Genomic DNA, 27,781 nt, shown 5'->3' on the forward strand with positions numbered 1-27,781 from the left:
TGTTGATAAAGATGGTTGTATCTTAAGCCAAATAAATCAGTGCAAATACCAATCCGTTCAAGACAGCCATCTTCAAACAATTTTCTAAAATGTACTCAACTGAAAGAGCTGCTAATGCTCCATAAAAATGAACAACTATACATAGGCAAGATTAACTGTTCTACATGTACTTGAAAACAATGGAGAGGTAATGCCTTAGAGTACCGTGCCATATATAGATAGTTAAACGAAATCGTACTCAATCAGCACCAGTTTGCACTTTACACTCTACGGATGCCGGCCGTAAAATTAATTTACATGAACTCTTATATTAAATATCAAAGTGAGATAACAATAATTTTTCCTTGCAAAAAAATGTTAAACTCTTCTATTAATACTTTTTTTCCTCCATATATAATTATTGGGGGAATCCCCCGACCCCTTCCCTAGCTACGACACTGCCTTTACTGATTGCCGGTCAATTCGACATATTTTTAATCTCCGAAAAAGTGGCTATTTGTCAGCCGGATCTATACAATTTGTAAACGACAGAAAAAGCCCTCGAGATCGGTTCATGAGCGGTACGTTATAAAAAGCCATGCACAGTTTGAGTATTCCGCAATTCATTTTTCACATTGTTACTTTTATGCGTAGCAACGCCGGCCTTGGTTTTCATATATATGTAATTACTCGGGCCCGTAAGGGCTCGAGTTATAAAAGACGTTTGATTTCAGTTTTTTTTTTCCTGTGCAGCAAAATGCACAATAGAATAACGTGGCGGTGTTTGATTGGGCAATGCACAATAGAAAGCACGTGGCGGTGTTTTGATTGGGTAATGCACAATAGAAGCCACGTGGCGCTGTTTACATTGGTTATTTAAAGCAAACACGTAATCCAAGGTCATGAAGAGCACTGTGATGCGTTGTGATCGACGTTGCGTTGGCTTAATCGATTTCCTGTTGGGGCGCTCAAAACACATACAAAGAAAGGCATAGGCTTTTCGCGGTAGACCCACATTAAAAGATGTCAAGCGTCAGCTTTGAAACAAGTCATACCGCGAACCGAATGAAACAAAAATATACTCGAATGTAACTGAAATGGACGCAACTATTGAAAGTGATACAAGTCAAAATACAAATTCTTTAATGAGCAGCGGGTACCTTATTGAGAACTACTCTGAAGATGACAGTGACAAAGACAATAACTCCACAAACAAATGGACGCCATATTGGGATCTTCTGAAGACAAAGTAAAAAGATTGGCACAGCGAACAAATGGCCTCACGCTTGTACCATTTTCACCAAGAACAAACAGCCTCCCGCTCAGTGTACCATTGATTACGGAGATAAGTTTTTTGTCTATTGCGTTTTTTAGTTTGTTGTTGTTAAACAGCCATATTAGCGATCGTTGTTCACTGCCATCTTGTGTATATAGTTCTGTTCTAGTTTTACAAGATTTGATGTCATCAGTGGAGACTGTGATCAGCTCTTTAGAAAATAAATGTGATGTAGTTTGAAAGGCTGTACAGTTATTTGATTCTCAATGGTAATAAAGACTTGATTCCAAAGGAGAAATACAGGTCTCGATAAGCACAAGTGTGTTTACTTAAGTTGTGATTTGCGTGTGCATTGACATAGACGTGCCCGAGAACCGAGCAGAATTACAGAGAAATGGCTGAGACGTCTATTTTACAACAGCAGAAAAAAGAGGAAACTTGCTGGAACGTATTTGGTTAACAATGTACCGAGGTTATCCACATTTCATCGTATTACTAGCCAAGGAGATCACTTGCTCGTAAACACAACTATAGGAGCTACCTCAGGTATGCGTTTAAATGTAAGCACGTGGTGTGTAACACTTTTCCAAAAGCGTGGATGAACAGGTAAATGCAAAATGATGTTTGAAACATCGAAGCATGTTCCTTAAACTTAAAAGTGTGTTTGTATTTTTAAAAATATTAGGAACACTTGTGCTATCCAGACCATTTGGAAAATGAAAGTTAAATTTAATACAGAAATCAGGAATACCCGGTACGATTTGTAAAAGAATGTTGTTTTGTTTTCTGCGAAACGGAACGTATTTCTTTTGAATTCAGGGTGAACTATTTACACAGTGAGATAGAGTGACCAATCAAAATAGAGTTTGTAATTGGAAATCTAAACATCTTCGAGATACAAAAACAAACTTGTGAACACGTAAACCTGAAATATTGCAAATCATAATGCTGACAAACCCAAAAACGAAGGAAATGGATCGTGGATAGGACGTTTTGAATATCTGAATGATTTTGGCTTAGATTAAAGGATATATTGTTAGAAATTCCCAAGTTATCCCTTTTCGTGTTAATTAGTAATGCAAACAAGTCTTAGTAATAAATTGGATTAACGAGGCAAATGTAACGCATTTAATCATGAGTAGATTCACGGAAAACGGAATTTTAAATGTTATGCAGGGGTAAGTATTTGAAGGTATTTGTAGACTTTATGCTTCGATGTATTGTGCACATAAACGAGTATCTGTTCTTCTCTTTAAATGAGATTTTACGGCACTATCAGTAAATACGGTTAATGTTACGTGACCGTACTAAAAGGGCTATTCATGTCGCGATAGTTATCTTCGCGTTCTTTGTAGTCGGCCGTTCAAGGTCATACAATCAACGGGCTTCTTGTAAATAAAACGAGGACATGAAGACTTTGCTCCTAGATCTCAGATTATAACGTACACCTGCATTGGCCAAATCTGTTAAAGCCTCATTCATTAGTGCTAAAGAGCACTGTGTATGCTTACCTGCTACTTGGTAGAACCTGTGCAACTGGCTATTTTAATAGACAGGGTCTAGCTATAAAAGCCTCAGTTAGTCGTCCAAGGTTCACTTGGCAGTTTGTCTTCTATAGTAAATCAACTAGCTGTTTGCAATTTGTCAAAGTTCTCCCCCTCCCTCTCTCCCTTTGGAGATGGATTGTATTTATCGCTTCGCCGTCATTAAAATTGGGTTGCTCCTGCGTGGTGTGGTTTAAGTCTGCGCAGCGACTTCCCCCAAGCTTGTTGGCTCCTTGCCTTTGTACATTGCTCACTAGCCAATACTCTTGTCCGATCCAGCACTTTCTGTTTACCACTCAGCTCGTAGTGCTGGAGAGATCTTTGTCATGCAATCTGGAAGTCGCATAGGCTAACCAGCCGCAAGGCAGTGTTTCGCTCAAAAAACCCCAACACGTCTGTTGTCTAGTTCCATTGCGCCTTGCGTTATGTGTTTAAAAGCGAATTATGCATGTTGATACCAAGGAACAGTGACATTAATGGTTAATATTCCTTGACAGGCTTCTCACCGTTCAGAGAGTTTGCGTTCACATTTCTATCTTTATTTCTCGAGAGTTTCAATACACGAAGCGAAATAACAATGACGGGCCAAGTGATCCACACTACAGTATTCTATCTTTTCTCCTGCCCTTACTATTCCGGAAACGAAACACAATTTTTTTGACACCGACTCCGTTTGCGTACAGAGGTTATTTTTCATCAGACAAGAGGTTTGGAAATAGAATTCAAATAAAAAATATTTCTGTTTGAAATGTTCAGTTTGTAAGTCGCTTTAATAGTGCATTCGCTATCAAGCGCGGTGCGAGTCAACAATTAAAACAAGTGGTTTTAAGAGAGGATGGGACAGAGAGAAGAAACAAAAAATATTATTTACCAGCAAAGGGTCTGTTCGTATAGCAAAAAAATGTGATATCGGTCTTGAAAAAGCTGCCCTCGAGCAGCAATTTTAAGGCCTCGGCCACAGTTTTTCTCTATACGGGCCTCCCAGCTGGCAAATAACATATTTATTTTCACAATTGGGTGCATGCTACTGTGAGTATTTAAATTACAACAAATGGTATATTTTATATACTTGATTCTCGTGCTATGGATTCATTTGGCATGGCCATCCTCAAGGGACTTTGTACTTCTGAAAGTATTTTCAAGAGTTGAGATATAGTGCACATCTTCGCGTGTCGCGCACGTGACAAAGTGTTTTTTTACGTGCATCAATGCACGAAAGTTTGGTCATCTTTGAAAGATGTTTATACATCTCACCTTCGTTTCTCTTTCATTTTTTTTCTGCAAAAGATGTTTCGATGAGTCATTTCGTTTCATCTTAAACCGTTCAATTAGCGTTTCCTTCCTCAAACACTGAGCAAGAATAACCATCGATCAGTAAAAAACAATGTGCCTTTCTCAAATTTTACCTCGTGTCCAGTGGTCATTGTCACCACCTGTCATGAAGATAATCTGGGTCCGGGTATTCACTACATACACAGTCGAACATCATGAGAATCGCAAGTAAGGCCGATGTAAGAAGGACAGACTTCTCTGTTCTCTTTTCTTTAGTGCTAAATTAACGATACACCACTGTACTTTTGCAGGCCCGAGTATAGGCTACTTGTAGCCTCTTGTTAAATCGTGAACCGTTTCGCGCGTGGCAACTTGACAACAACTGTAACCTTAGAACAACGATCAAGCAGTGAACAATCCTCTTTCCCTCTCCCTGTTAGCAATTGTACAAGGGTCGAACAACGTAGTTTTGCAGCTGAAGAGAAAAAGTGAAAGGGAATATGACCTCCCCAGAAGCAACGAACGAAAAACAGGATCAAGGCCAATCCTCCTTCTGTGACAGACACCAACGAAATTTTAATGTATCACCTCGGATGCATGCCCAACAAAATTATGCAGCACCCTCACAGTTGTGTAAGGAGGATGCGTTCGATTGATCGTATTCCGGAATAGGAATACTTGACATAGAAGTTAGACATCCTTCGTTCTCACGGCGATTCATATTTAAATCATGATTGTCAAACACTTAGTCTACTGAAATGATATTTTTATCTTCCTTGCTGCTTCAAAACACCAGACATTTGATTATTTTTGGGCGCCCATGACTGCTGCAAAGTTTTCAAGAAGTGTGATTGAGATGTTCTCCTTCTGAAGACTGAGGAGAACAAATTCAGGCACTGGAAATGCGCCTCAAAATAACTTCAGAAAGCCTGCAACAAACGCAGCAATGATCTTAATTGACTAGAAAGCTATGGGATGTTGGTACCAAAAAACTATCCTCATAAAGATTTTAGGATTTTTACAATAATTAACATCAAAAATCAGGTAATAAGATGGTATCTGGGAGGTGTGGTGAAATTGAACTCATCATATCTGTTAAAATTAAACGATATCGAGAGATCAAGACGGGAAAGAAATTTATTCCGAATTTTCCACATCAAAAACGCATGTCAGAATTTTTCTAACTTTTGACATTGATGCTAACGTTGCTAAAGACTGTTAGACATGGTGTTGGAACAAATAGAAGAAGAAATTGGGCGATGGGTCAATCAAGGCCTTCAACCGGGCTAACCTGAGGTTGTTGAAGGAATAAAAGAGGTCTCGTTGAAAGAGGTCGTTGGTCGTACATCCCAGGCCAACACCCATACCGTTAAAAAATACACAAGCAATGATAAATGTAAGGAACAGAAAAAATACATTCGTTGGAAAATATGGACGCATTTCCAGTTATACATAGAAGAATCCAGATAGGCCAATCTGCTACCGGCAGATGATTGTCTCATCCTTGAGAAAATTTCAATCCCTACACCATTAAGTGAACTAAGCAAAATTGAAAAACAAAACAATTTTGCGTGCTGATGAAAAAAAAGATAATTTAAAAAAAAATCAAGTGGGATTTGTCGTGAAAATCGAAAATTCCGTTTCGCAACTAGTCATAATGGTAGCTTCTTATCGTTGCATCACTCAGAGTAACGGTTTGGATAATTTTGTGTTAGTAAGCCAGTAAGCGCCCCTATCACGTGGCCACCCAGGTAACATGAATTTGTGAATAAATTAATGGAATGAGAGGCGTTCATTGATTCCGTGGGGATAGAGTGTACCTAGTTAAAAGACGAATTTTTGTTCCAGATTCTTACGGCTTTCTGTGTTCCCGTGTGTAAAGACAGGCCGTAAATTGTCATGTTGAAGTGGGAGTGATTGAGAAGATTAAAATGGCGCCCAACTGGTTTTGATGCATCTGTGTGGTTTTTTTCTACATCTCGTAGGTATTTTTAGATATGTAATTACCGGTACTTATTCTTACTTATGTAAGAAGACCTACATAGGCGAAACAGTACAAGGTTTTTGAAGAATTAAAAATTTACTTAATCCATGACTGTTTTATCCTGCGAACGTAGACGAATTTCGGGGGAGAGAATAGTCCGGCTGACTTTGCAGGCTATGACTGTCTACTTAATGTAATGAACATTTTGAAGTTTTAGCGGTGAATTTAAGACTAAGGTGTACTTCGTATTACTGCGGCCAAAGAGGATTATCTATAACCTTCGTCTTTTGTTTCCATTCGCTGAGGGATAGCAATAATCCCGCACAATTTTACTCTCGAAAGCACGGAAATCTCGAGGATATATATGATTCTACATGCAGTCACTACCTAACAGAGTCAAACATAATTAAGTTCTTTGACTTGGGCCATTTAAGTTTCAATAAGAATAAAACGCAAACAGCGGTTCCAAAGATTTGCTTGAACTGCATAACTTTTTATAAACTTAACGTTTCGTATGTTACAACATAAATCATCAGAAGTGATTATTATTCGGTTATATTACAGATAATTTTAAATTGAAAAATACAACTAAACGGACCGGGAACTAACGAAAACGACAAGAGATTTGCTAATAATAGTGATAAAGGGTGTTTTCCATTTACCAATTGCAAAAAATTCCGGAAATTCCGGTTGGGATGTAAATGGAACACACGTTTTTGGTTCGTTCCACTGGAAAATTTCCGGAATAAACGGAACTTCTGAAAAGGTAGTCCTGTTTTCCCGTTGGAAACTTTCCGATGGAAATGTGTGTTCCATTTACAACTTTTGAAAGGTCTTACCACTTCCAGGCTATTCACGGACACGTTTCAAATTTTGGCGCGTAAAATCGCAATCACTGGGCGGCGAATATGGCGCGCCATCTGTAGCAAAATTACGTTTCGATAAATACAACGAAATAATTGTTTCCTTTCTCATGTATTTATCGAAACGTAATTTTGCTACAGATGGCGCGCCATACGGCGAACGGACCTGAGTTAAATGGAACACGTTCTCCGACCGATGGAAATTTCCACCGAAATTTCCGGAAATTTTTTGTAAATGGGAAACGCCCTTTGTTTCTCGCTGCCAACGTTTTCATCTAATGCTCAAGGATAAAGGTGTTATTGGCTTGCCAATAAAAGTTTTATGCATCTCAATAATTAAAATTTATAATGCATGCATAATTATGCACTCAGGAAAGTGTGACGCGATCATTCCTGGGGAGGAGCAATTACTAAGTATCCCCTATAGGGAATCTGTTGCATTCCGAGAAAGCGCGGTAAATATTCATTCGCTTTTCAAGCTCGACTGATCTGGTTGTCAAACTTTTTTCACCCTCCTCCTCCCCATTGCCAGGTTCCAGTATTTCTTTCTTTCTTTCTGTCTTTTTCTCAGTTTACTACTGTGGTGCGCTTTCAGATCCCCACCTTTGCTGGGCATGCGATCAATTCTTTAAGTATGGTTGGCGAAATGGTGCAAAAATCACAAAGTTTATATTCATTCACATTCACGGCTGCTATTGTTATTCACGAATATATTTATTCACGATCACATTCAACAACTAAGTTTACATTCAAGAAATATATTTGTTTACATTTAACGACATATTTCTTATTCACGAATACAATTACTCACATTTACGGGATGTATTCATTCACATTCAACGGCCTATATCCGTTCACATTCACGATCCAAATATTCATTCAACACGGTGCAATATTCATTCAACATTTTCTGCGCACTCCCTTTGCGCATCATTAGGTCCCAGCTCCCGCTCTTTTCTGAACGCAAATGGCAGACGAAGTTTAGTGGTAGACCCAGTTTAGTGGTAGACCAAAGACCCCAAACACAAGTGTTACACTGGCAAGATCTTTTTTCTGCAGCTTTCGATCTCTTACAATGTACAAGAGTGAAAACGGAAATGGAACACTGCGGAAGTAGGAGTGAGAGAGAATATCCAAATAAGGCTCGAGTATCTCATGGTAGCTCTCCAGCAAGATTTGCCTTTCGTCAGTATCAATAGCGCTGTACTGAATGAAATACTGGGAAATATACGTCTTTTGCATGGACAATGGAATACGACTAGACTCAAACTGCACAAACCTTGCAGTGTTTTCTTTGAACAGCTCTGAGGTCTTCCGATCTGGAAGGGTCGGGTGACCTAGGTATTTAATATCCGAGGAAGTTCTTCTGCATCTAAGATCGTCGGGTTTCACGTGGACTAAAATAGCTCAAATGCTTCTTGTTTCACGGTGGATATTGAGATGTCGTATTGTGGAGTATGGACTAGAGGACATCACAGGCTTCTCCATGATTTCGGATGCGCAACTAGAGAATCTCGTAGAACGTTTCATGAGTGATCATGGGACTTTGGTTGGGTATTCCTTGGTGTGCGGACATCTGCGATCATTAGTGATCGAATCAGGGAGAGTATTGCCCGCGTTGACCCTGGAAACTCTAGAATCCGCTGGACGGTCGTTATTTCTAGGACAGCATATTCTGTGGCTGGTCCAAATACCTTATGGCATATTGACGGACACCATAGCCTGGAGACATGGGTTTTGTCATTCATGGTGGAATCGATGGTTTTTCTCGCTTAATTGTTTTCTTGAAATGTTCTACTAATAACAGAAGTGACACTGTCCTAGATTTGTTCCTCACAGCGACGCAAAGGTTTGAGTGGCCATCAAGGGTGTGAAGTGATCATGGGGTGAAAACGTGAGGGTGTGGGAGGGAATGGAAGAAAGAAGAGGGCCAAATCCACTAGTTCATTGCGTATCTCGTCTTCAGAGTGTCCTGGTGTAAGGTCAAACTCTCCTTTAATAACAATATGTCGCTCACTAAAAGAAAATGAATCTCGTTCCTCTTCCGTCTCTTGCTCGTCGCTTTCTTTCTCAAGACAGTCAATAAGATGAACACTTTTCGGTATGGAGGGTTTTTTTTTTTTTTTTTTTTTTTCAATACACAACATTTATTAACAAAAGTTACTATACTTACAATACTAACAGTGCAATGACTACAGTACTTTCCGAACCGTATTAATTTACAACATAAAAAGCAATGCGAAGTAGAAAGAAAAAATAAAATACAAAACAAAAGTTGCAAGTACTTACAATCGCTATAATATTGCACAGTATACAATACAAACAAAAACTGCAAAGGTTACTGAATACAACCAAAATTAAAACGCGGTACATTGACGGAAAACACTTATGTACAATCAACAAGAATGTGTGTAAAGTTCTGCCATTTAGAAAAGAAAAGTTTTTGTTGTCCCGAGGTAACTGCAATGTATTTTTCAAGTTCTATCTTATCCTGCACTAATCTTTTGAAATCAATAAGAGATGATTTATCGTTATTTAGTGCATTAACATAAAGAAAATACTTTCCGAGTATTATGAGATGATTGAGAGCTAACGGTATGGAGGGTTGCTTCTTTACGCCTTTTTTTTCGTTTGCTTGAACCGAACACATACGGTCGAAATGGATGGTCAGGTAATTTTCGTTTCCCGCCACTCGGTACGCTGTTTACTCCAGCCACATTCATATTCGTTTCGATCTCGCGAGACACTGAAGTCGAAGCTTCTTGAATTAGATGCCGTGTTCAATCCATACGACTTTGTGCTCCACCTCTAAAAGATCTCATTTCTTCACGAACACAACGCCTGATACATCCGGACGACCATTCGGCTGAGACACCATCTTGCCAGATGAAGAAACGTCACTTGTTCAAATGTCATCCGCTGACCGAAGGAAAAAGGGAGAGCTCGCTCGAGCTCGCTGGGAGCCGGGACCTAATGATGCGCAAAGGGAGTGCACAGAAAATGTTGAATGAATATTGCAGCGTGTTGAATGAATATTTGGATCGTGAATGTGAACGGATATAGGCCGTTGAATGTGAATGAATACAACCCGTAAATGTGAGTAATTGTATTCGTGAATAAGAAATATGTCGTTAAATGTAAACAAATATATTTCTTGAATGTAAACTTAGTTGTTGAATGTGAATAAATATATTCGTGTAAAACAATGACAGCCGTGAATGTGAATGAATATAAACTTTGTGAATTTTGCACCATTTCGCCAACCATATTTAAGTTTGTGATGTAATATTTTCATTGTTATTAAACCGGCTATGTGCTAAGGCACATAGCCGGATTTCTCCAAGTGGCCTGTCTATTTTTCTCCGCCCTGCAAACCGAGCTCAACAGTTTGGCGACTCACTCAACCGGGTGACCCGAAAACACTGACCCCTGGTCCATGGACCCCCCCACGGACTGGGTCCATGGACTGCCTTACGGACCGGTCCACGGACTATCTCTACGGACCCCCTCTACGGACCACCCCAAAAAACACAGAATTAAAAATAAATAACAACTGAAAATTTGTTTATACCGGTTGTATGGATAGATTACTCTTGCCGGTGAAATCTCAGCCGTTACGCCCCGCAAATCAGATTACGGTTCAGGTGTTGCCTTTTCCTTTGCTGTTGACCGGAGTGCTTCGAAGCTAAGTTCTTCCGTCATTTGTTTGTTTTGTGTATGTGTGTGTGTGTGAAATAAAAATACATTTAAAAAAAAAAATCCATCCGCCATTTTGTTCACGACAGAGAGATCGTGAAGCCTGGGGCGAGTTCACAAACCCGCGGGAGAATGATTCGAACAAATTGTCGGAGGGAAAGAAAGGAAATGGAAATAGAACTTACTTATTATCAATCTTTTTCGAAGGATTCCGGTCCACAGCGAAGGAAGGGGCAATATGTGATTAATAGACTTTGTACCCGAGCCTGAGCCATAGTCTGTTGAATTTGCGGAGCGTTACGGTTGAGATTTCGCCGACACGAGTGACGCGAGGGGTGTATCCAGACAACTGGTAAGTCAAATCTTTAGTTTTTATTTATTTTCATTTCTATGTTGTTTTAGCGTGGTCCGTATGGGGGGTCCGTAAAGGTAGTCCATGGACCGGTCCGTGAGGCAGTCCGTGGACCCAGTCCGTAAAGGGGTCCATGGACCGGGGGTCAGTGTTTTCGGGTCACCCCACTCAACCTCATAAATTTATATTAAGAGGCATAAACAGAGACTGCATGTCTGATCGACCGGTTGCTAAAATTTCAAAATGATCCTACTTTATTCTTTGGTTGGTTGAGACAACAACAAAAAGTCGGAATTGAAAACTACAAATAATTGAAATGAAATACATATAAAGAAAATACGTTTCATTGCATTTAAATAATTCCGTTAAAATGCACCATCGGCCTTAAGTTATTCTTCTTTTTGTCTTTCTTTAAACGTTGTTTATAAAATAACATACTGCTGAGCTTGTCCACTTCAGAATGTCAGTTTCCAAGGAGAATGGACCTGATCCATCAGTGTATCGAATGGGCCGCACAAAGCCGGGAATGTAACGAGTTGAAGGCAAATGGGATCGTAAATAGTGAACACGATCTGGTGGACGTGAAATTTAAGCCTGAGAATATTTTCTCGGCTTATCGTGGCCAGCAAATCAATTACAGATTGCCATTGGCATTGACAGAATGACAGAGCTATTCGAATTTAAATTTTGTGTTGTGCTTACACTTTACAATGTGCTTCTGGTTATTAGAATTTAATGACGGCCTTAAAAAGCTTTGAATTAAAAAAGGACAACATTCCGTTGAGTGGATGCGTTCGGCAGCGGTCGGGAAAATAGACATTTTCAAATGAGAATGGCAGAACCAATGAAGAACAAAACTATTACACTCGTACCGTGAAATATATATAAGAACTTGTTAGTACTGCAGTAAATAGTTCAGATATGAAGTCATCGTTGAGTTTGCCGGGAAAGCGGAAATAAGATCATGCTAGTGCGTGTCAAGGAGAACTATCTTGACTTCTTCCAAAACCAACAACAACCAAAAAAAACGAAACAAGACAATAACAAAAAAAAAAACAACAATGTAGCACACACAGAGGTGAAAAGTCACTCAGTCGTCAATAAAACTCTGAGATAAAGTCAATATGTTCGCTTCATTGATAATAATCAATCGTGGCACCTCTACGGTGGTCCCAAGAAAGCATCTTATGAAGAATATTACGACTTTATAATCAGCAATTGCAGATTCGTGACAATTTGTTGTTAGAGCTTTAAAATGTTTTTCTGTCACGTAATCGGCGTTTTGTTCCCATAGAGAAATCATTGCAATCCCAGCAGTTTGCTCTGTACACTACTTTTGACCTGAACTAAGGAGCTAGTTTATCTTTGTAAGGGATAAAAGACTTGCGTTTTCGGGTTTTCTGAAAAACTACTTGTTTATACAAGACCTCAGCTTTTCTTTTTAGGTGTTTTCTGTGATGACCTAAGAAAGGTAGAACGACTACTATTTCTTTTTGCCTAACTGTTTGTACATTCAAGCTAGATCTTTTGGCTTATTTTGATGTTTCTCAATGACATCATTCATATAACAAAATCCTCTTGAGGTCATCTAAGGCCAACTGTAACAATAGGGGTGACGAACAAATTCTAATGGTCCTGTTCGTGACGGAACGTGTGATCTTCGTTTAGCACTTCCCTTGTACCTGTTGTATGCAAGAGGCTCAGCAGTTAAGTTATGGGCTAAGAGTCAGCAATTATCAAGGTCAAGAGACTCGTAGGCACCACTTTTCTTTTTCTGAAAGCTTCCGCAATTGCAAACAATCAAATGACATGTTGTCAAACTGGAGAGGAAGAAAAACAAAAACAGGGACAACCAACGTCAATTTTCGGAAAATATCTGTTCGGAAGACGATTTGAGATCTAAAATTTTCGGAACGTCATTGTCCACGATTTATTATTTTTTTTTTTCGAAAACCTTAGCCGATGCCAATTTTTGCAAACACACGGAAATTAAAGCGGTAGATGTAACATTTGTGCCGGAAGCTTTCATTGGTTTTAAGTAAACAAATGACACGAGGAGGTGGAAAGGAAGTAAAGGGTCGCTGAGTTAGCTAAGGAAGCTCCAAGTACAACATTCGCTATGGAATATTTAGTTTTTAGTTTTTTAAAGTCCAAAATGCAAGCCACTTATGCAAACATGTGCAAAATAAACGCGTAAGGTCAAACACATGTGCCGCAATCTTTGATAACTTTTATTGTTCGTGGCGGTATGTGTGACCTACGTGAAAAAACATCATAATTATGTACTTCCCTTGCATTTGAAACGTATTGGTGAGAATTGTATTGCGGATCAGGAGTACGCAGTTTCGTTGTTATTAATAGACATGCCTACCCTTCTGTTTGTTAAACTGGAAAGGAAGTAAAAAACACAGAGTTAGCTAAGAAATAGTACAACATTTTCTTACTATGAAATATTTTAATTGTTTTAAATTTCTTAGCCAATGCCCATTTTTGCAAACACGCGTAAAATAAAGGCGTTAGGTCAAGCAGATGTGCCGCAACCTTTTATTACTCATGCATGGACCTTACGTTACAGCACATCATTTTGTACTTCCCTTGTATCTGTAAACTGAATGGTTGTGTTGTCTATCGGTCAAGCGGCAGCAATTTTGTCGATATCAATTGACACGCTTACCTTTTTTTATTTATTCAGTTCTAAGCAAACAAATAACGTGTTGTAAAGCGGGGAAGGATCTTAAAATAAACTGAGGTAGCTACGTAAGCTACGAGTGCAACATTGTCCAGTAAAATACTCTACTTTTGAAAAATTTCAGCCAATGGCCATTTTTTCAAACATGGGCAAAGTAAAGTCATCAGTTAGCTTTTCATGGCCTGGGTATGGCCTTAAAACTTAGGTTTATATCAACCTCGACGGTCTTTTTACGAAATACAAATCTTCTTTCCAAAACACTGAAACGAATCTCACACCCTCAGGAACAGCAGTAAACATCTGGCATCAGCAAGTTGGAAAGATCAGCTTTTCAGCTATCGTCCATGCAGAGAGCAAGTGATCGGGCTGTCATTCAAGAAGATGATATCTTGTCAGCAAGTTTCAAAAAAAGCAATAAAAACCGAGAGGTACCACTGCGTTTATCAGTTTCCTCAAAGTGCTTTCACCCGGCTCTGATCGTTTCGTGTCAAGTGCATTTCAAGTGAAGTCTAGCTTCAAACGGATTTGCTCGCCATGAAGGTAACCTGTCACGCTTATTTCGAACTCGGAGACGTTTTGTGATAGTTGAACAAACTAACTAATCCCGGTGGTTTGTTTTTACCTCAGTTCTTCAACGTCTTTATCGCCATAGTTGTCCTGACTTGCCCAACATTTACAGAGGGACAGGTGGGTCGTTTCATTACTTATTTCCACCTAAGCTTTGTTCATGTACGGGTTGTTTTCCGCATAAAAGGAAAATGCTGGTTTTTTTTTTACTTCTTGGTTGAAACGAGGTTGCCTATTTACAGAGTTAGGATTTCGAGTTGGATCTCGAGTTGGATTTCGAGTTGGAATTTCGAGTTGGATTTTCGAGTTAGGATTTTCGAGTTGGATTTTCGAGTTTGATTTTCGATTTAGGATTTTCGAGTTGGATTTTCGAGTTAGGATTTTCGAGTTGGATTTAAGAATTGGTCAGTGTAAACTGCAGATTGCAGATCAGGGATAAAATACAGACCAAGGTTATAATGTAACTGTTGAAAAGCCCAAACCCTTTTGAAGTCAATACTGTTTTATGCCTAATTAGGCCTAAGGTTAGCACTTCTAAGGGGTTTGGGCCTTTGCAACATTTACATCATAACCTTAGTCTGCATTTTACCCCTGGTCTGCCTACGGGTCTAAAGCACTGGGCAAATTCCACAGGTCACTCGTTGGTTTTTAGGCCTAGGGTTAGCCAAATTGAGGATTTTGGGTTACTTTCCAAAAGGTAAAACAATGGAATGTGGATGAGTATTTGTTCCTGAACAACCGAGTACGAATACAAGAAACCGAGTACTTTAGACTAGCCGCTGGTCTGCAGTCTGTATTTTATACTGCCCAACTCGGAAATCCATCTCGAAAATTCAACTCGGAAATTCAACTCGAAAATCCGACTCGAAATCCAACTCGAAAGCCAACTCAAAATCCAACTCGAAATCCTAACTTGATAATTATTCTGTCTCGGTTGAAACAGATTTTCTTGATACACGCTCGTATTTCCTACCAGCCAATCAAAACGCGCCTCTCACAATGCTTAACCAAGTAAAGCTCGATCCTCGCAGTAATGAAAGCAATTTTAGCAATTGAGTAGAGTAGTCTAAAAAATTCAGGACTTCAACGGAGTTTGAATTTGTGACCTCGCAATACCGGTATTTATAAAATAATTAGGATAGTAAGCGCACTCTCTTGGGTCAACAGCTGTGTTTAGAGGAGAGTATAGAAACACGGCTGTGACATCACACGAATTTTGATTTGTTACGTATTAATGAACGAAATGATATATGAAATGAATCATATACTGAATTGCGGGTATGAAATCAAGTAAAGCTATGATCCTCGCAGTTATGGACGCAATTTTAGCAATTGCGTAGAGAAGCCTGAAAAATTCAGGACTTCCGTGACATCGCGATACCGGTGCGACGCTCTAACCAACTGAGATATGAAGCCACTAACGTTGGGAGCTTGTCATTTGTGTGTTCTAATTTTCCCGTGAGGAATGAATCAATGAACGAAATGATATATTAAATGAATCATATACTGAACTGCTCCACGCATTTGATAAATTGCGTCTTTAACTGCGAGGATCACAGCTTTACTTGATTTCATATCCGCAGTGCAGTTATGCAAACCCTCGACTGCGTCTCGGGTTTGCATAACTCCCGGGCATAACTGTCTCGAATTCTTCCAACACCACCTCGTGTTTAGTTGAGGCTATGGAAACACGGAAAACGTCCTCTATTGCTTAGGAAGGAAAAATGTCTGACACTTTTTTCTCGCCATGTATTTGTTTTGTCATTAATTGATCATCGTACCTTTTATCGACGTTTAATGATAACTAAACAAACATGAAAACGAAAACAAATTATTGAATGAAATCTCCTGGTAATAATTACAAGTTTATCTATGCGACGGATAAAAACACTGGTTGGCCGCATGGTACTAGTGGATACAAAGACAATTTGATCACTGAGACTAGCTAACTCTCCATGTATCACGCCTATTTTAAAACTGACATCGGTGTCAAGAATAAGCGCGATACTCGGACTTGCAAGACTGACATTTTGGAAGCTGCATTTAAAGCTACGAGTATGATGTAGCAAATACCGTGAAGTTATCCTGACGACAATTTGGTTTGTTGTACTTATACTGCCGGAAATAACAACGACAATAAGAGAAAAGCGAAAGATAAATTGGTAAACAAACTTGAATTCTTGTGTATTGTGTTTTCAAGGTGGAATATTACAACTTGGAAATTAATGAAAAGGGAACGGCATTCACTGAAGGCATTGAGATTGATGAGGAGCAAAAGATCGAGATTTTCCGTGTCCCGGCTCATAATGATGTTCGCGCTGCCGATTTTTATCACGATTTGGAAATGGTAAGTGTTTCAAGGACGAAATAAACTTACAGGTAATGCGCAAGGTATCAAAATATGAAAGTGACAGCAGGTGTCCAGATCTTGTGGGGGGAATATTTCATTTTGTGTCCTGTAGCCTGTTTTTCATTCCTACGCGCTTTTGGAGCTTAAGTCCGAGACGCTTTTGGGCAAGGAAAGCGCAGGCTGAAGGAAGCTGATTTCTTTTGTAGTTTGACTTGACACTACCACATTTATACTGCTAAGAATCTTTTCCAGGGGCACCCAACGAATCTGTTCCTCGCATTATCTGTTCCCCAGAGGAATCTTGCTGGGTGGCAAAAATACAAGTGTTTCGATGAGCTGGCTGGGAAATTTTGTTATTGATAGAGGTTTTGCCTGGGAATTACTGACTTTTTCTAGCATTTCAATCCGAGCTGGCTGTAGAAACTCTGAAGACTGAGGACGACTAAAAAAAAAAAAAAAAAAGAAATAACCACTTCCTTCTCCCAAATATACGACGGCTGGTCAGAGTGATTGCGCTTGCGGAAAAAACCTGTTTTGTCCCGGTTTTTTCGCTTTTGTTCGGTCGTTTTGGATCGAGGGATTTGAAAGCGCGCGGAATTCCTGGCTGGGAAATAAATTTGATCAGCTGGCTGGGAAACCAACCAATTTTATCTAGCTGGCTGGGAAATTTCTTGTGTGTCTTGCTGAGAAAAAGGAACAGATAATGTTTTCCCAGCAACACTGAAAAACACCTGAAAATGCCTTAATAACATTTATTTTCATTAACTGGGGTATAATAATACATTTTACAACAAATTGGTCGTTGGGTGCCGCTGTCTTTTCTAGATTAAAAACGATCAGGTTAAGAAGATACCACACTATATAAGGTACGTTGAGGATGAGATTAACTAATTTAAAAATAAGAACATTCCTCAGGCTAAGATTCGATTAAGAACATTATTATTTTGCTCATTCGTATTTTAAAATGAAAGGGTGCCGGAAAAAAAGGTAAATAAATGTCAATTAACCCAAATACTGAAGGGCATATTTTGCATAAGATAACAATGGTTTTCTTACTGCATGATACCGGCACATCTCAGTTTGTAGGAATAAGCAGTTTATAATCGTTCCAAAATAACTTCAACGCCATCAAAGTCATCCGGTGAAAATGATGTAAATTTAAGAATATCTTAAGAACGTTTTCAGTCTCACATCGAAAAACTGTATAAGAACGTTCAGCCTCAGCTACAAAATTAGACGTTCTAGAATGTAATGTAATTGCTTGGCATGCGAAATGTTTGCTTCCGGTTTCCGTGGGCCGTGGCTCAAAAAACGTCTGGCCCGCGGGTTGCTCGAAGGCTGGTTAGCGCTAACCAGCGTTAAATATCATCATCATCATCATCATCATCATCATCATCATCGTCATCATCATCATAATAATAAATAATAATAATAATAATAATAATAATAATTATTATTATTATTATTATTATTATTATTATTATTATTATTATTATTATTATTACTATATGGTAGTAGGTGCACTTGGCATGATTCCAAAAAATCTTAAACAACACTTGAAAACAATTGGTGCCACTGTTAAGGTTGAATTGTTACAGAAGGCGACGTTACTTGGAATAGGGAAGACTGCTAAAGAAAGTGCTGGAAGCCTGAGGTTGTGGAATTACAATAATAATAATAATGATAATAATAATAATAATAACAATAATAATAATAATAATAATAATAATGATGATGATGATGATGATGATGATAATAATAATAATAATAACAAAAGCCGTAAGGCGCTTTGCAATCAATAAAAAGTAGAAACTTAATAAAATTCAAGACAGTAGAATCAGATAAGAACCAAAAAGAGTCAATCAGAACAAAAACGTCTTTTAAAAGATAAGTTTTAGGACAATTTTTAAAAGTATAACACTTGTGACGCGCTAAAGCTTTGGAACACAAATTCAAATTCTCGATCGCCATGACATTGAAACCATGAAAAGGTGTAGGACCATGGATACCTTGCAACCAACGGTTAACGCTAACTAGGCTTCGATCATCCAGCCCCTGGTGTTTCAGCTCCCTACCAGTATCATACAAATGCTGAAAAATCGATTGTCACTTCGATTAACCCAACCATTTCAGCCATGAAACTGGATAACAGGAGTTAAAATAAAATGGGGTGTTCGAGTAACCCTTTGTACCCACACTTTCTTAGTGGGAACTCTTAGCTCTGTTCGTTTTCCTTTTCTCCTTTTTAGTATGGGACCAGGTTGCCTAGTTTTGGAATAGGCTTCGATCTAAGGTCGCCTCAGAAAAAAAATACGAAATACGGAATATTGGCAACCTTGTTTCAAGAAATGTGCACTGTTGTTATTCTCTTAATCGCCAAGCTTAAACCTTGGAAAGGACCGTATAAATAACGTCAAAATCAAATATAACACAACCGCGTTGAAAAAAAAAATCTTGCCGGAACTATTATATTTTTGTGACTGGCGGGCATTGTAGGTTGCTAAAACAAAAGAAATTATTTGCATCTGGAACAGTGTTCAAATTTCGGAAGATCGATATAGGATACCAACATGGCCGTCGTCTCGCGGTCTAGAAACAGACGTGACGTGACCTCAAGTGAAAAAATTCTGGAATAAGGGAAAATCAAAAGAAAGAGCACTTAAGACGCTAGCTTTTAAAACAATTTTCCTATATCCCTATTCTGGTCACGATATGAATAACAGAATGAATGAAATAAGCTTTTACTGAAGAACATTCCAAATGCGATATTGCCTTTAACACTAAGGCTCAGAAGACTCTGGATGCCACTTTGCTGTCAGTGGGTGGGCCGCATACAGTTTTAGCACCAAAATTATCCGGGAAGAAAGCGTATTTCATGATCCCGAGTACGCAGCGTTTCTATTTTGGATCACTTTGCATTTCCCTTTCATTCTACTATCGGCAGCAGAATAAATTGAAAATATAAATAGGTGGCAAAAGAACAGGTAAATAGAAAATTCTGCTTAGTCTAGACCTGCTTACATTTCCTTTCAAGGAGTCTCAAAATTGATAACGCGTTTAGCCTCCTAATCTTGTTTCCCTTGCTTATTTCTTCCCCTGCGTTCCCTAGTTACTCTTCCTTTTCCTTAAAAAGGAGCCGGGATCTCTTATAGCATTGTCCTTTCAGCTTGACCACTTTTGAGAGAAATCTCCTGTGGGAGTATAACATTTACCTTTTTGAAACTTACATTGTATGGTTAAAATTATATATTTATTTATTTAGTTATCTATTTACTTTAAAAATGTCTTGTCAAACGGATGAAAATGTGACGAAAACCCTAACCCATTGGAAAAATGTCGCAACCAGGCTCCCTTTCCTCAACGACAAGGGAAAGGAAAGAAAAGGAAGTTTATTTGAGGCAGAGAAGAAAGACCCTGGAAACGAAGTTGATGGAATCATAGTGATCCCGATTATGTATGAGATGACAAAAATCCCTTGATGTGGAGACAAGTATGGTATCGAAGTGATAACAAGTGTGCGTTTCTTTTCAGTCGATGACTGTTATCAAGATTTTGTCAGAACAAGTTTGTTACATCACAAAAATGGAGCCGTACTTGCCATCTACTCAGAAACTGAAGGAGAATATCAAACGAGTAAATATTTCTACAGTTAAATTATGTAAGAAATGAAGAAATAAGTTGTTTCAGCGGTCTAGGTCTACATTGAAGTCGAAAGTGCCCAGAACAGTCATTGGTATATAGATGCTATTGTATCATTTACTCATTTATTTATCCATTCATTCATCCATTCATCCATTCACTGATTCCTTCCCTCCTTACTTCCCTCCAGTTCCTTCCTTCCTTCACTGGCTCTTCGCTATTTCAGTCTTTGATACCGTCATAAGTCGGATAGCCAATTTAGTGGGTTGTTTTCAAAAGTACGGCCTGTCGAGTTCCTTTTGTCGCTTTATTCATAGGTGTAGAGATACAATTGTTACCTTTCTAATTTTGGTTTAATCTCTTCCCTTCCGGCAGTGAGTTGATGAAGCAGGTGCAAAATGAAGCTTAGGCCCCGTCTACACGTAGCCGGATAAGTTTTAATCTGCAACTTTTTCTTTCCGGATACGCCTTCCGTCCACACGTATCCGGTAACCGACATGTTCTTCTGTATAAACTTGTTCCTTAGTGGGAGGTAATATACGTTTACAGCGGCATTCGGAAGGAAAAAGATATTGACATATTGAAAAAAATAATGCCATGGCACTTAGCGATGTGATAGTCTAGTGGATAAGTGAAAGGGTTATTAATCGAACATTCCCAGGTTCGAGTCCTGCGAGTTCATGCCCGCACTGGGGTTAATATTTTCAAAATAGATATTCATTGCCCATAATCCCTATCAAGCGCTAAGCGTCTTAAATTGACGATAACAGTCAATTTAAAGAAAATTAGGAATTGTCGATAATCGTCATTTCAGAGGTAGAGGATCGATTGTCTCAAGATAGCCGCCAAGAGCAATATTAACGTCTTTACTTCTTGGCCTCATTTCATGTATTAATAATAGGGAGCTTAAGATCTACGACGACGACGTCGACGATAACGCCACAAAACAATGATATCATTGGTTAAAAGAGCATAAATAATCGTGCTACACGTGCGGCACGGATCTTAGCTCATATTTTTGCGGTTCTCTGAGAGACGACGACTTGAAATCACTAAATTTGAGGTTATGATGACAACGTGACCATGCAACAAGGAATCTTTCATTCCCTATTTTCAGTCTGAAACCGCTCGTACCAATTTATTTTTAGGATGCTGCGCCCAAATTGTAAGAAGTCAACGAGATGGAATAATCGCGAAAGACTTTTACTAGAGCGAAGTTCTATTTTGAGGTGACGTTTTCCTCGAGGTCGCCGTCGTAGATCTTAAGGTCCCTAACATCACGTGTGCGCAGTTAAACATAACTATGACTGAACACTGTACACTTCAATTATGCTTCATGGCGCCTGCTCTGTTACCTCTGTTTCCTTCACGAGTCCTGAGCACTAGTCTAAGAGTGAATCCGGATAGCTTTCGGATACATGTGGACGGGCAAATTCAATTTAAATACGCTATGTGTGGGTGGGAATATTCTTGAATCCGAAAAGAAAAACTTGCGGATTCAAAAAATATCCAGATACGTGTAGACGGGGCCTCAGTGTTTGGTTGTTTGTTTAATCTATGATTGTTCCTTGGATCTTCTAATCAATAGGCAGCATCCCAGCGTGGATCACTTCCTGTTACCTCAAAGCAAAACCTACTTATGCCAATGGGTCCAACTGATAGGTCCTCTCTCGCCAAAGGGGTCTTGGCTTTTTGCGGCGTTTTTCCAATTTACAAAGCGGATGTCTCTCTAATGAACACATTGAACAGCCGAGAAGAAAGTAAGTAGACAACGTTTATAAAATATAATTTCAGAAAGTCTGTAAATTCAGCAAGAAATGCAATTACAATTTAACTAGTTTATCTAACAGATAGTAAATTTGCGGTACATTTATCACTGGTATCCATAGCAACGTGCCCGTGTGACTTATTTTAGTCTAGTGTTGAGGGAAAAGTATGGCAATTTACTGCCACGTTTATCAGTCAGAGAGAGCATATTTTTAACCCCTTCATTGTGTTATGAGGATCAGAATTACTTTTAGTTTATCTGTCATGCAATTCCAGACGTTTTCTAGAATTGTTTTACATCTGTAATATTCCAGAAATTTCTTTGAGGTGACTCAGCAGTTTCCACAAATAGTACACCTTGTAATGCACTATAACTAGCAGCAGAACGTTCTAGATGCTTTGAGTAAAAGTATAAAAGCAGGCTTGTAAATAATAGAAAAAAACTCCTTTGCCGAGGGCTTACCCTCGTGGCCGGCTGTCATTGAACTCGTGCTATGCTGTAACTATGGTGGAGATACAACCTTTGACCTTGCTAACAAGAGAGAGGAAAGAAACGATAGCCGAAAAGGGAAGAAGAGTCACAAAGAATTTAGAGTTAATTATGAAGTCTTCCGTAAGAGTTTGTCTACATAGAAAATCAAGTGAGTGGAAAGAATCCAGTGAATAATGGAAGTCAAGAATTGTTGTCTACAATCGGTCGAACTTGGAGTTCGAGGTTAATCAAGATCAAAACCTGAATGGCTATGAAAGACAATAAGCTTGCTTTACGAACTGCTTAAGTTAATCCTCAACCTGAGTAATCTCAACAGTGTAAAACTAATTAAATAATAGTGAAAAGGGGTAACTGCTAGTTGTCACACTTTTGTTGCGTGTCTATATTGTACTCGGGAGTTCTTTTCGCGGACATCTCTTGGTTACTCAGCACGTAACAATTGCTACATCGAGTCATGGTGAAATGCTTTATCATATGAACTCTTTAACAGCAAAAAGACTCTTTAAAAGCGGGTAAAACTCTATTTAAATCAAATCATATTTAGATATCTATATTGTCTGCAGGCTTAAGAAGAAGCGAAATTGTACATGTCACTAAAAATGTGTCCTGGTACTCATCAACAAATGTCTGTGGCGGAACAAGGGTGAGGACGTGTCCATCGAGAAGTGCGGTAATGCTACGTCCTTCAGCACATGTAGCAAGTTTAACTTTAGTTAGTTCCCATTAAAATGCGTGTACCACCATCACATTCTAAAATAAAGCGTTTTTCGGTTTCATCGTAGTTTTTAAAATCATTCTAGTAATTCTACGAGTTTGACTAATGACGATGTCATTACAGTTCTTTTAATGATTTTAAAATTCATCAAGGAGGCGTAACTACGGCAAACGATTGTACGACGAAGCGAATGACGTAACTTATAATGTATCTAGATTCACAAAACTTTCACATATCCTTCAGAGGTCTAAATAGTCTGTAGAAAAATCGAAATGCTCCTTAAAATATGTTGAGGTACTCATAAACAATCCATTGACAGTAAAATAACGCCGAGGACGCGCCCATCACTCACCCTTATCATCAAAGGATCAATAGCAAGCAGGGTCATGACGTCCTCGTTATTTCTTTGCAGATTAGAAAATAATGCACGACGTAAACAAAAAATAAATGACATCAGTAGCTAATTTAAGCCTCGTTATTTATTCAAATCGTTGCGGCGCAGTGCATTCTGGTTAAATACAATGCATTTCGGTTAAACGCATTCGTAGCTTGTATACTTTTCTTCGGTTCAGATTATGTTGCTGCAGCAATAAGAGCAATGAGGAGAAGAGAATGCGACCGCTTCCTCTTTTTTTTTATTTTCCTGTTTTTCTTCTATATGATGTACTCATTGACCCAGTGGAAAAACCAGACGGCCGAAATAGGTAACTCGAGGTCGACTGCACGCTGCGAGGCTTGTCCGTCATGACCGAGAAGGGAAAATTTTCCCGCCATAACCGGCACAACTTAGTCAATACGCATTTATCATATAACTGCCGCTCTTTTTCTTTGTCAGTTTTCTCTGATGAGTATCTCCACCTTGGATCTCTCTGCGGAGCGCGTGTGTTTTCCTGCCCTGCTCGCGCCATCTGATCAAGCACAGTCCTCGCACTACCGATTTTTAAGATCATTTTGATATTTTGATACGATAAATATATGAATGGATGCAGCTGTCTTAACCATGGATGAAATGGTTAAACGCAACAGAAGTAATCCAGTGACCTAGTCAGCAGACCCGTAGATTCGCAGTCACAGTTTATAAAACGGGAGCAGGGGTGGCGCAGCGGTGAGAGCAATCGCCTCTCATCAATATAACCTGGGTTTGATTCCCAGACTCCTCACGTCACATGTGGACTGAGTTTGTTGGTTCTCTACTCTGCTCCGAGAGGTTTTTTCCAGGTACTCCGGTTTTCTCCTCTCCTCAAAAACAAACCCATCATTTAAAATGTGATGAGTAGATTTGGTTTCATTTCTGGACAGTGTCCTCAATTAGTGCCTTAGCGTTAAATACAATTATTATTATTATTATTATTATTATTATTATTATTATTAATGTTATTATTATCATTATCCCTTCATTAGGGGAGTCAGGGTGGCTTAGTGGTTATCTCTCTGGCCTCCCACCACTGCGAGCCGGGATTTAACTCTGGCCTTGGCCTTTATGTGGGCTGAGTTTCAGTCGATCTCAACCTGACTCGAAGGGTTTTTCTCCGGGTACAACGGTTTTCCTCTCTCATCAAAATCGACTCACAGCTAATTAACATCTAGCTGTGGTGCTGTACTCCGACATCAACATGGACTGTATAGCGGCAGCCAGAGGCGCCTTTGTATGCTTCAGCCCGATGTCGTGAGCTGCGCCCTTCCGCAATTCAGTCCTCAATACTGCAAGTGAAGGGTGATTAGCACTGCTGATTCTATTAACATATCCCAATCAAATTGCTATTTACAAGTTAGAAGTAAAAAAAAGAACTACCAAACCTTATTTTCAATTCATTTCCATTAAAAAATTAGAGACTATTATGAAGCAGAACAGAATAATAATAATAATAATAATAATAATAATAATAATAATAATAATAATAATAATAATTTAACAATAAAATTGATGATGATTATAAAACTTTTACTGGACGTTTCGACGCTCTCAAGCGTCATTTTCAAGAGATGTAAAGTAACTGTTACTTGGCAGTTTGAATAAATAATGTTAGCAAATCCTAGTGGGAGGATTTGCCAAGTAACAGTTACTTTACAACTCTCGAAAATGACGCTTGAGAGCGTCGAAACGTCGAGTAAAAGTTTTATAACCATCATCAATTTTATTGTTAAATCTATTAGAAACCAACATCTAATTCGAATAATAATAATAATAATAATAATAATAATAGTAATAATAATCATTATCATTATCATTATCATTATTATAATTATTATTATAATTATTATTATTATTATTATTATTATTGTTGTTGTTTTTGTTGTTTGCCTCTAATGGTAGATGCAAATTACACAGTTTGGCAAAATAATAATAATTAAAAATTACACTTATAACATTTGTGGTATATCTGCATTTATCCTGATATATGCCAAACCAAAAGCTGCAAGCAATCATTAATTGCATATTTTCTGTCTTTTTCTATGATTTACCGCCCTAGTAGTTAAAATCTATCAGTCATTGTAAGTAGGCTAAATTAGGTCCCCGATTAGACCGGTTTTACGAGTTTAATCAAAACTGGCTATATGTGTGGCATATTTCAACGCGATTTTCTTGACACAGTATTCATCCAATACCAGACGTAATGTCATGTGATTTGTAAAATATTTATTTACTGCTATACCTGATACTTTATCGTATCTGTACTTGACGCGAAAATAGGTTAACGTTATTTTTGTATTCTTTTGTAGTCATTTGGAGTGTACCAAAAACACATAACAGACAGATACGGGAAGTGATGGATCGGAACAACTTTACTCTTTGCAACTTGAATATGTTCCACGGAATAAGCGATTGCATGGAAGCGAATTGGGATCTAAAATGTAAGCTTCAAAGGGGGAGTTGCTACTTTTACGTTTCATGCAAGAACCAAATTCCTAAAAAAGATTTATGGGAATGCAAGCAATCACATATCCAATTCACGACTCCTGTGTGCTGCGATCTCATATGTCCAATGTCGACTACTAGTACTACACCCACAGGAAGAGGTTAAGTATGTTTTCAAGTGGTTTAATCAAACAAGAGCTAAATCGATGCGTTCACACTGTGCGTTCACCCAACTAATCGGCGATAAACATTCTCGTTCTAACATCAAGGAAGCATATGGTTCACTTTTTTTTTTCTTTTCTTTTTTTTTCCCACTGGGAACGAGAACGACTGTTCTATTTTTTGCAGCACAGGAACAACCAGTTTTCATTTAAAGTAAAGATGCTCCTAATGTCGAAAAATTCTTGTCAGATCGAACAAAAAGGATCGGTCTATTTGACTTCCAACCTCATTTTCTGGGGATCTGGGGGGAATGGTTTAGGTAGACCCTATGTAACTGAACCTCTTTAGTTGGTGTGAACACGGTATACAGCACATTAATTACGGAAGAATTCGTTTTTTATTCTTTGCTAGAACTGATGGGAATAGCTTGTTTCAAACTGAAGACAGTATTTACTCGTTTAAACGCAGCGTTGCCGGGTAAAATGTCTTTGACGCTATGGATTCGAAGTGGCGCTTTATGATAAAGAGCACGATTACTCCCTTGAATTGATTACTCCCTGATCTGTAACCTGCACGATTACTCCCTGAACTGTACGACACGAAGTCTTATTATCAATGAATTGAAAATATCACAAAATACGAGAAGATGACAGTCATAAAATTGTTATAGCTTAATCTGCTAATAGATTTAGAAAAAGGTAAATGATTCACGTACAACTAGCCCGGGCTTGATAACCCGTACAACTGTCCAACTATAAAATGTCCTCTTAATGCTAAAATCAGGGCTGTTGATTCGGGAATTTTGTAATAGTTGCGATTATTAAAGAATAGTAAAAACAAAAAGTACCATTTTTCCTAGAATGTAAGCAGTCGTATTTGGTAAATCAAGAGAAAGATGTTCGTATAGATTGAGTTGCTTTGCGCTCAAACGTACTACTTGATGTGCTTCATTGAGAATATTTTGAGAAAGCGTCGCATTGAAGGATGCTTAAGCACGCACGTTTTTGAGGCCCGGACGGCAACCAGAAGTAAGCTAAGTATGTTTCCTCCATTAGAGATGATTAGCATAAAAATCTGGGCGACACCACTGTCCTGCCACGCGAATTTTGTGCTCTACCGGTTGCCGTCCGCGTCTCAAAAACGTGCGTACTTAAGCTCCATATTAAATAGCGAAGGCGTTTATGCAGTGAGGGTGGCGCTTATTAATCGAGTAATATGGGAACAGGACTGTATCAAGGAATTTTATACTTTACTCTATTTCTTATCCTAAGGAAAATCATTTTGTACGACTTTAAGTTTAAGAAGCGAATTCTAATTTTGTCATTTTGCATTTTAACTATTTTGATCGAATAAATTTTGCAGAGTTCAACGGCATTTCTGCAATTCAGTTCTAATTCTTCTGTTGCCATAAGTGACTGGTCGTAAGTATACTTAGGTAAAAGATTTGGACCCTTGCTTGACTACGATTAAGCCATGAATAGTACCTGACAAAACTCCCTAGACTTTGGTAATATCAACGGAGTTGATAATGTAAATTGGCCACCGTACAGAGATTCTGAAAGCGGACGTTTCGATT

The 27,781-nt window shown here is 38.6% G+C and overlaps 1 protein-coding gene and 1 long non-coding RNA gene across 3 annotated transcripts in view; both read left to right on the forward strand.

Moving 5' to 3' along the window:
* The window catches only part of LOC137997574 (uncharacterized), a 339,842-nt gene that overhangs the window by 246,952 nt on the left and 65,109 nt on the right, over positions 1–27,781 (forward strand). The gene's annotated exons all lie outside the window — the stretch shown is intronic.
* LOC137994947 (uncharacterized) lies at positions 14,096–27,599 on the forward strand. Of its 2 annotated transcripts, XM_068840529.1 has the most exons (7): positions 14,096–14,195; positions 14,283–14,342; positions 16,423–16,569; positions 20,104–20,205; positions 21,800–21,971; positions 25,908–26,039; positions 26,617–27,599. In XM_068840529.1, coding segments are annotated over exons 1-7 (621 nt in total). In that variant the 5' UTR covers positions 14,096–14,189; the 3' UTR covers positions 26,619–27,599. The 2 variants fall into 2 exon arrangements, with proteins under 2 accessions (XP_068696630.1, XP_068696629.1); XM_068840528.1 differs by having other exon boundaries at positions 25,908–27,599.

The sequence above is a fragment of the Montipora foliosa genome, chromosome 3 (genome assembly GCF_036669935.1).
Source record: "Montipora foliosa isolate CH-2021 chromosome 3, ASM3666993v2, whole genome shotgun sequence".
NCBI classification, from domain to species: domain Eukaryota; kingdom Metazoa; phylum Cnidaria; class Anthozoa; order Scleractinia; family Acroporidae; genus Montipora; species Montipora foliosa.

What these genes read in the sequence shown, in the direction of transcription:
- LOC137994947 (XM_068840528.1), top strand. An exon ending in CAACATTTACAGAGGGACAG is followed by an intron (nt 14,343 to 16,422) that starts GTGGGTCGTTTC and finishes TGTGTTTTCAAG; the next exon opens with GTGGAATATTACAACTTGGA. An exon ending in TTTATCACGATTTGGAAATG is followed by an intron (nt 16,570 to 20,103) that starts GTAAGTGTTTCA and finishes GTTTCTTTTCAG; the next exon opens with TCGATGACTGTTATCAAGAT.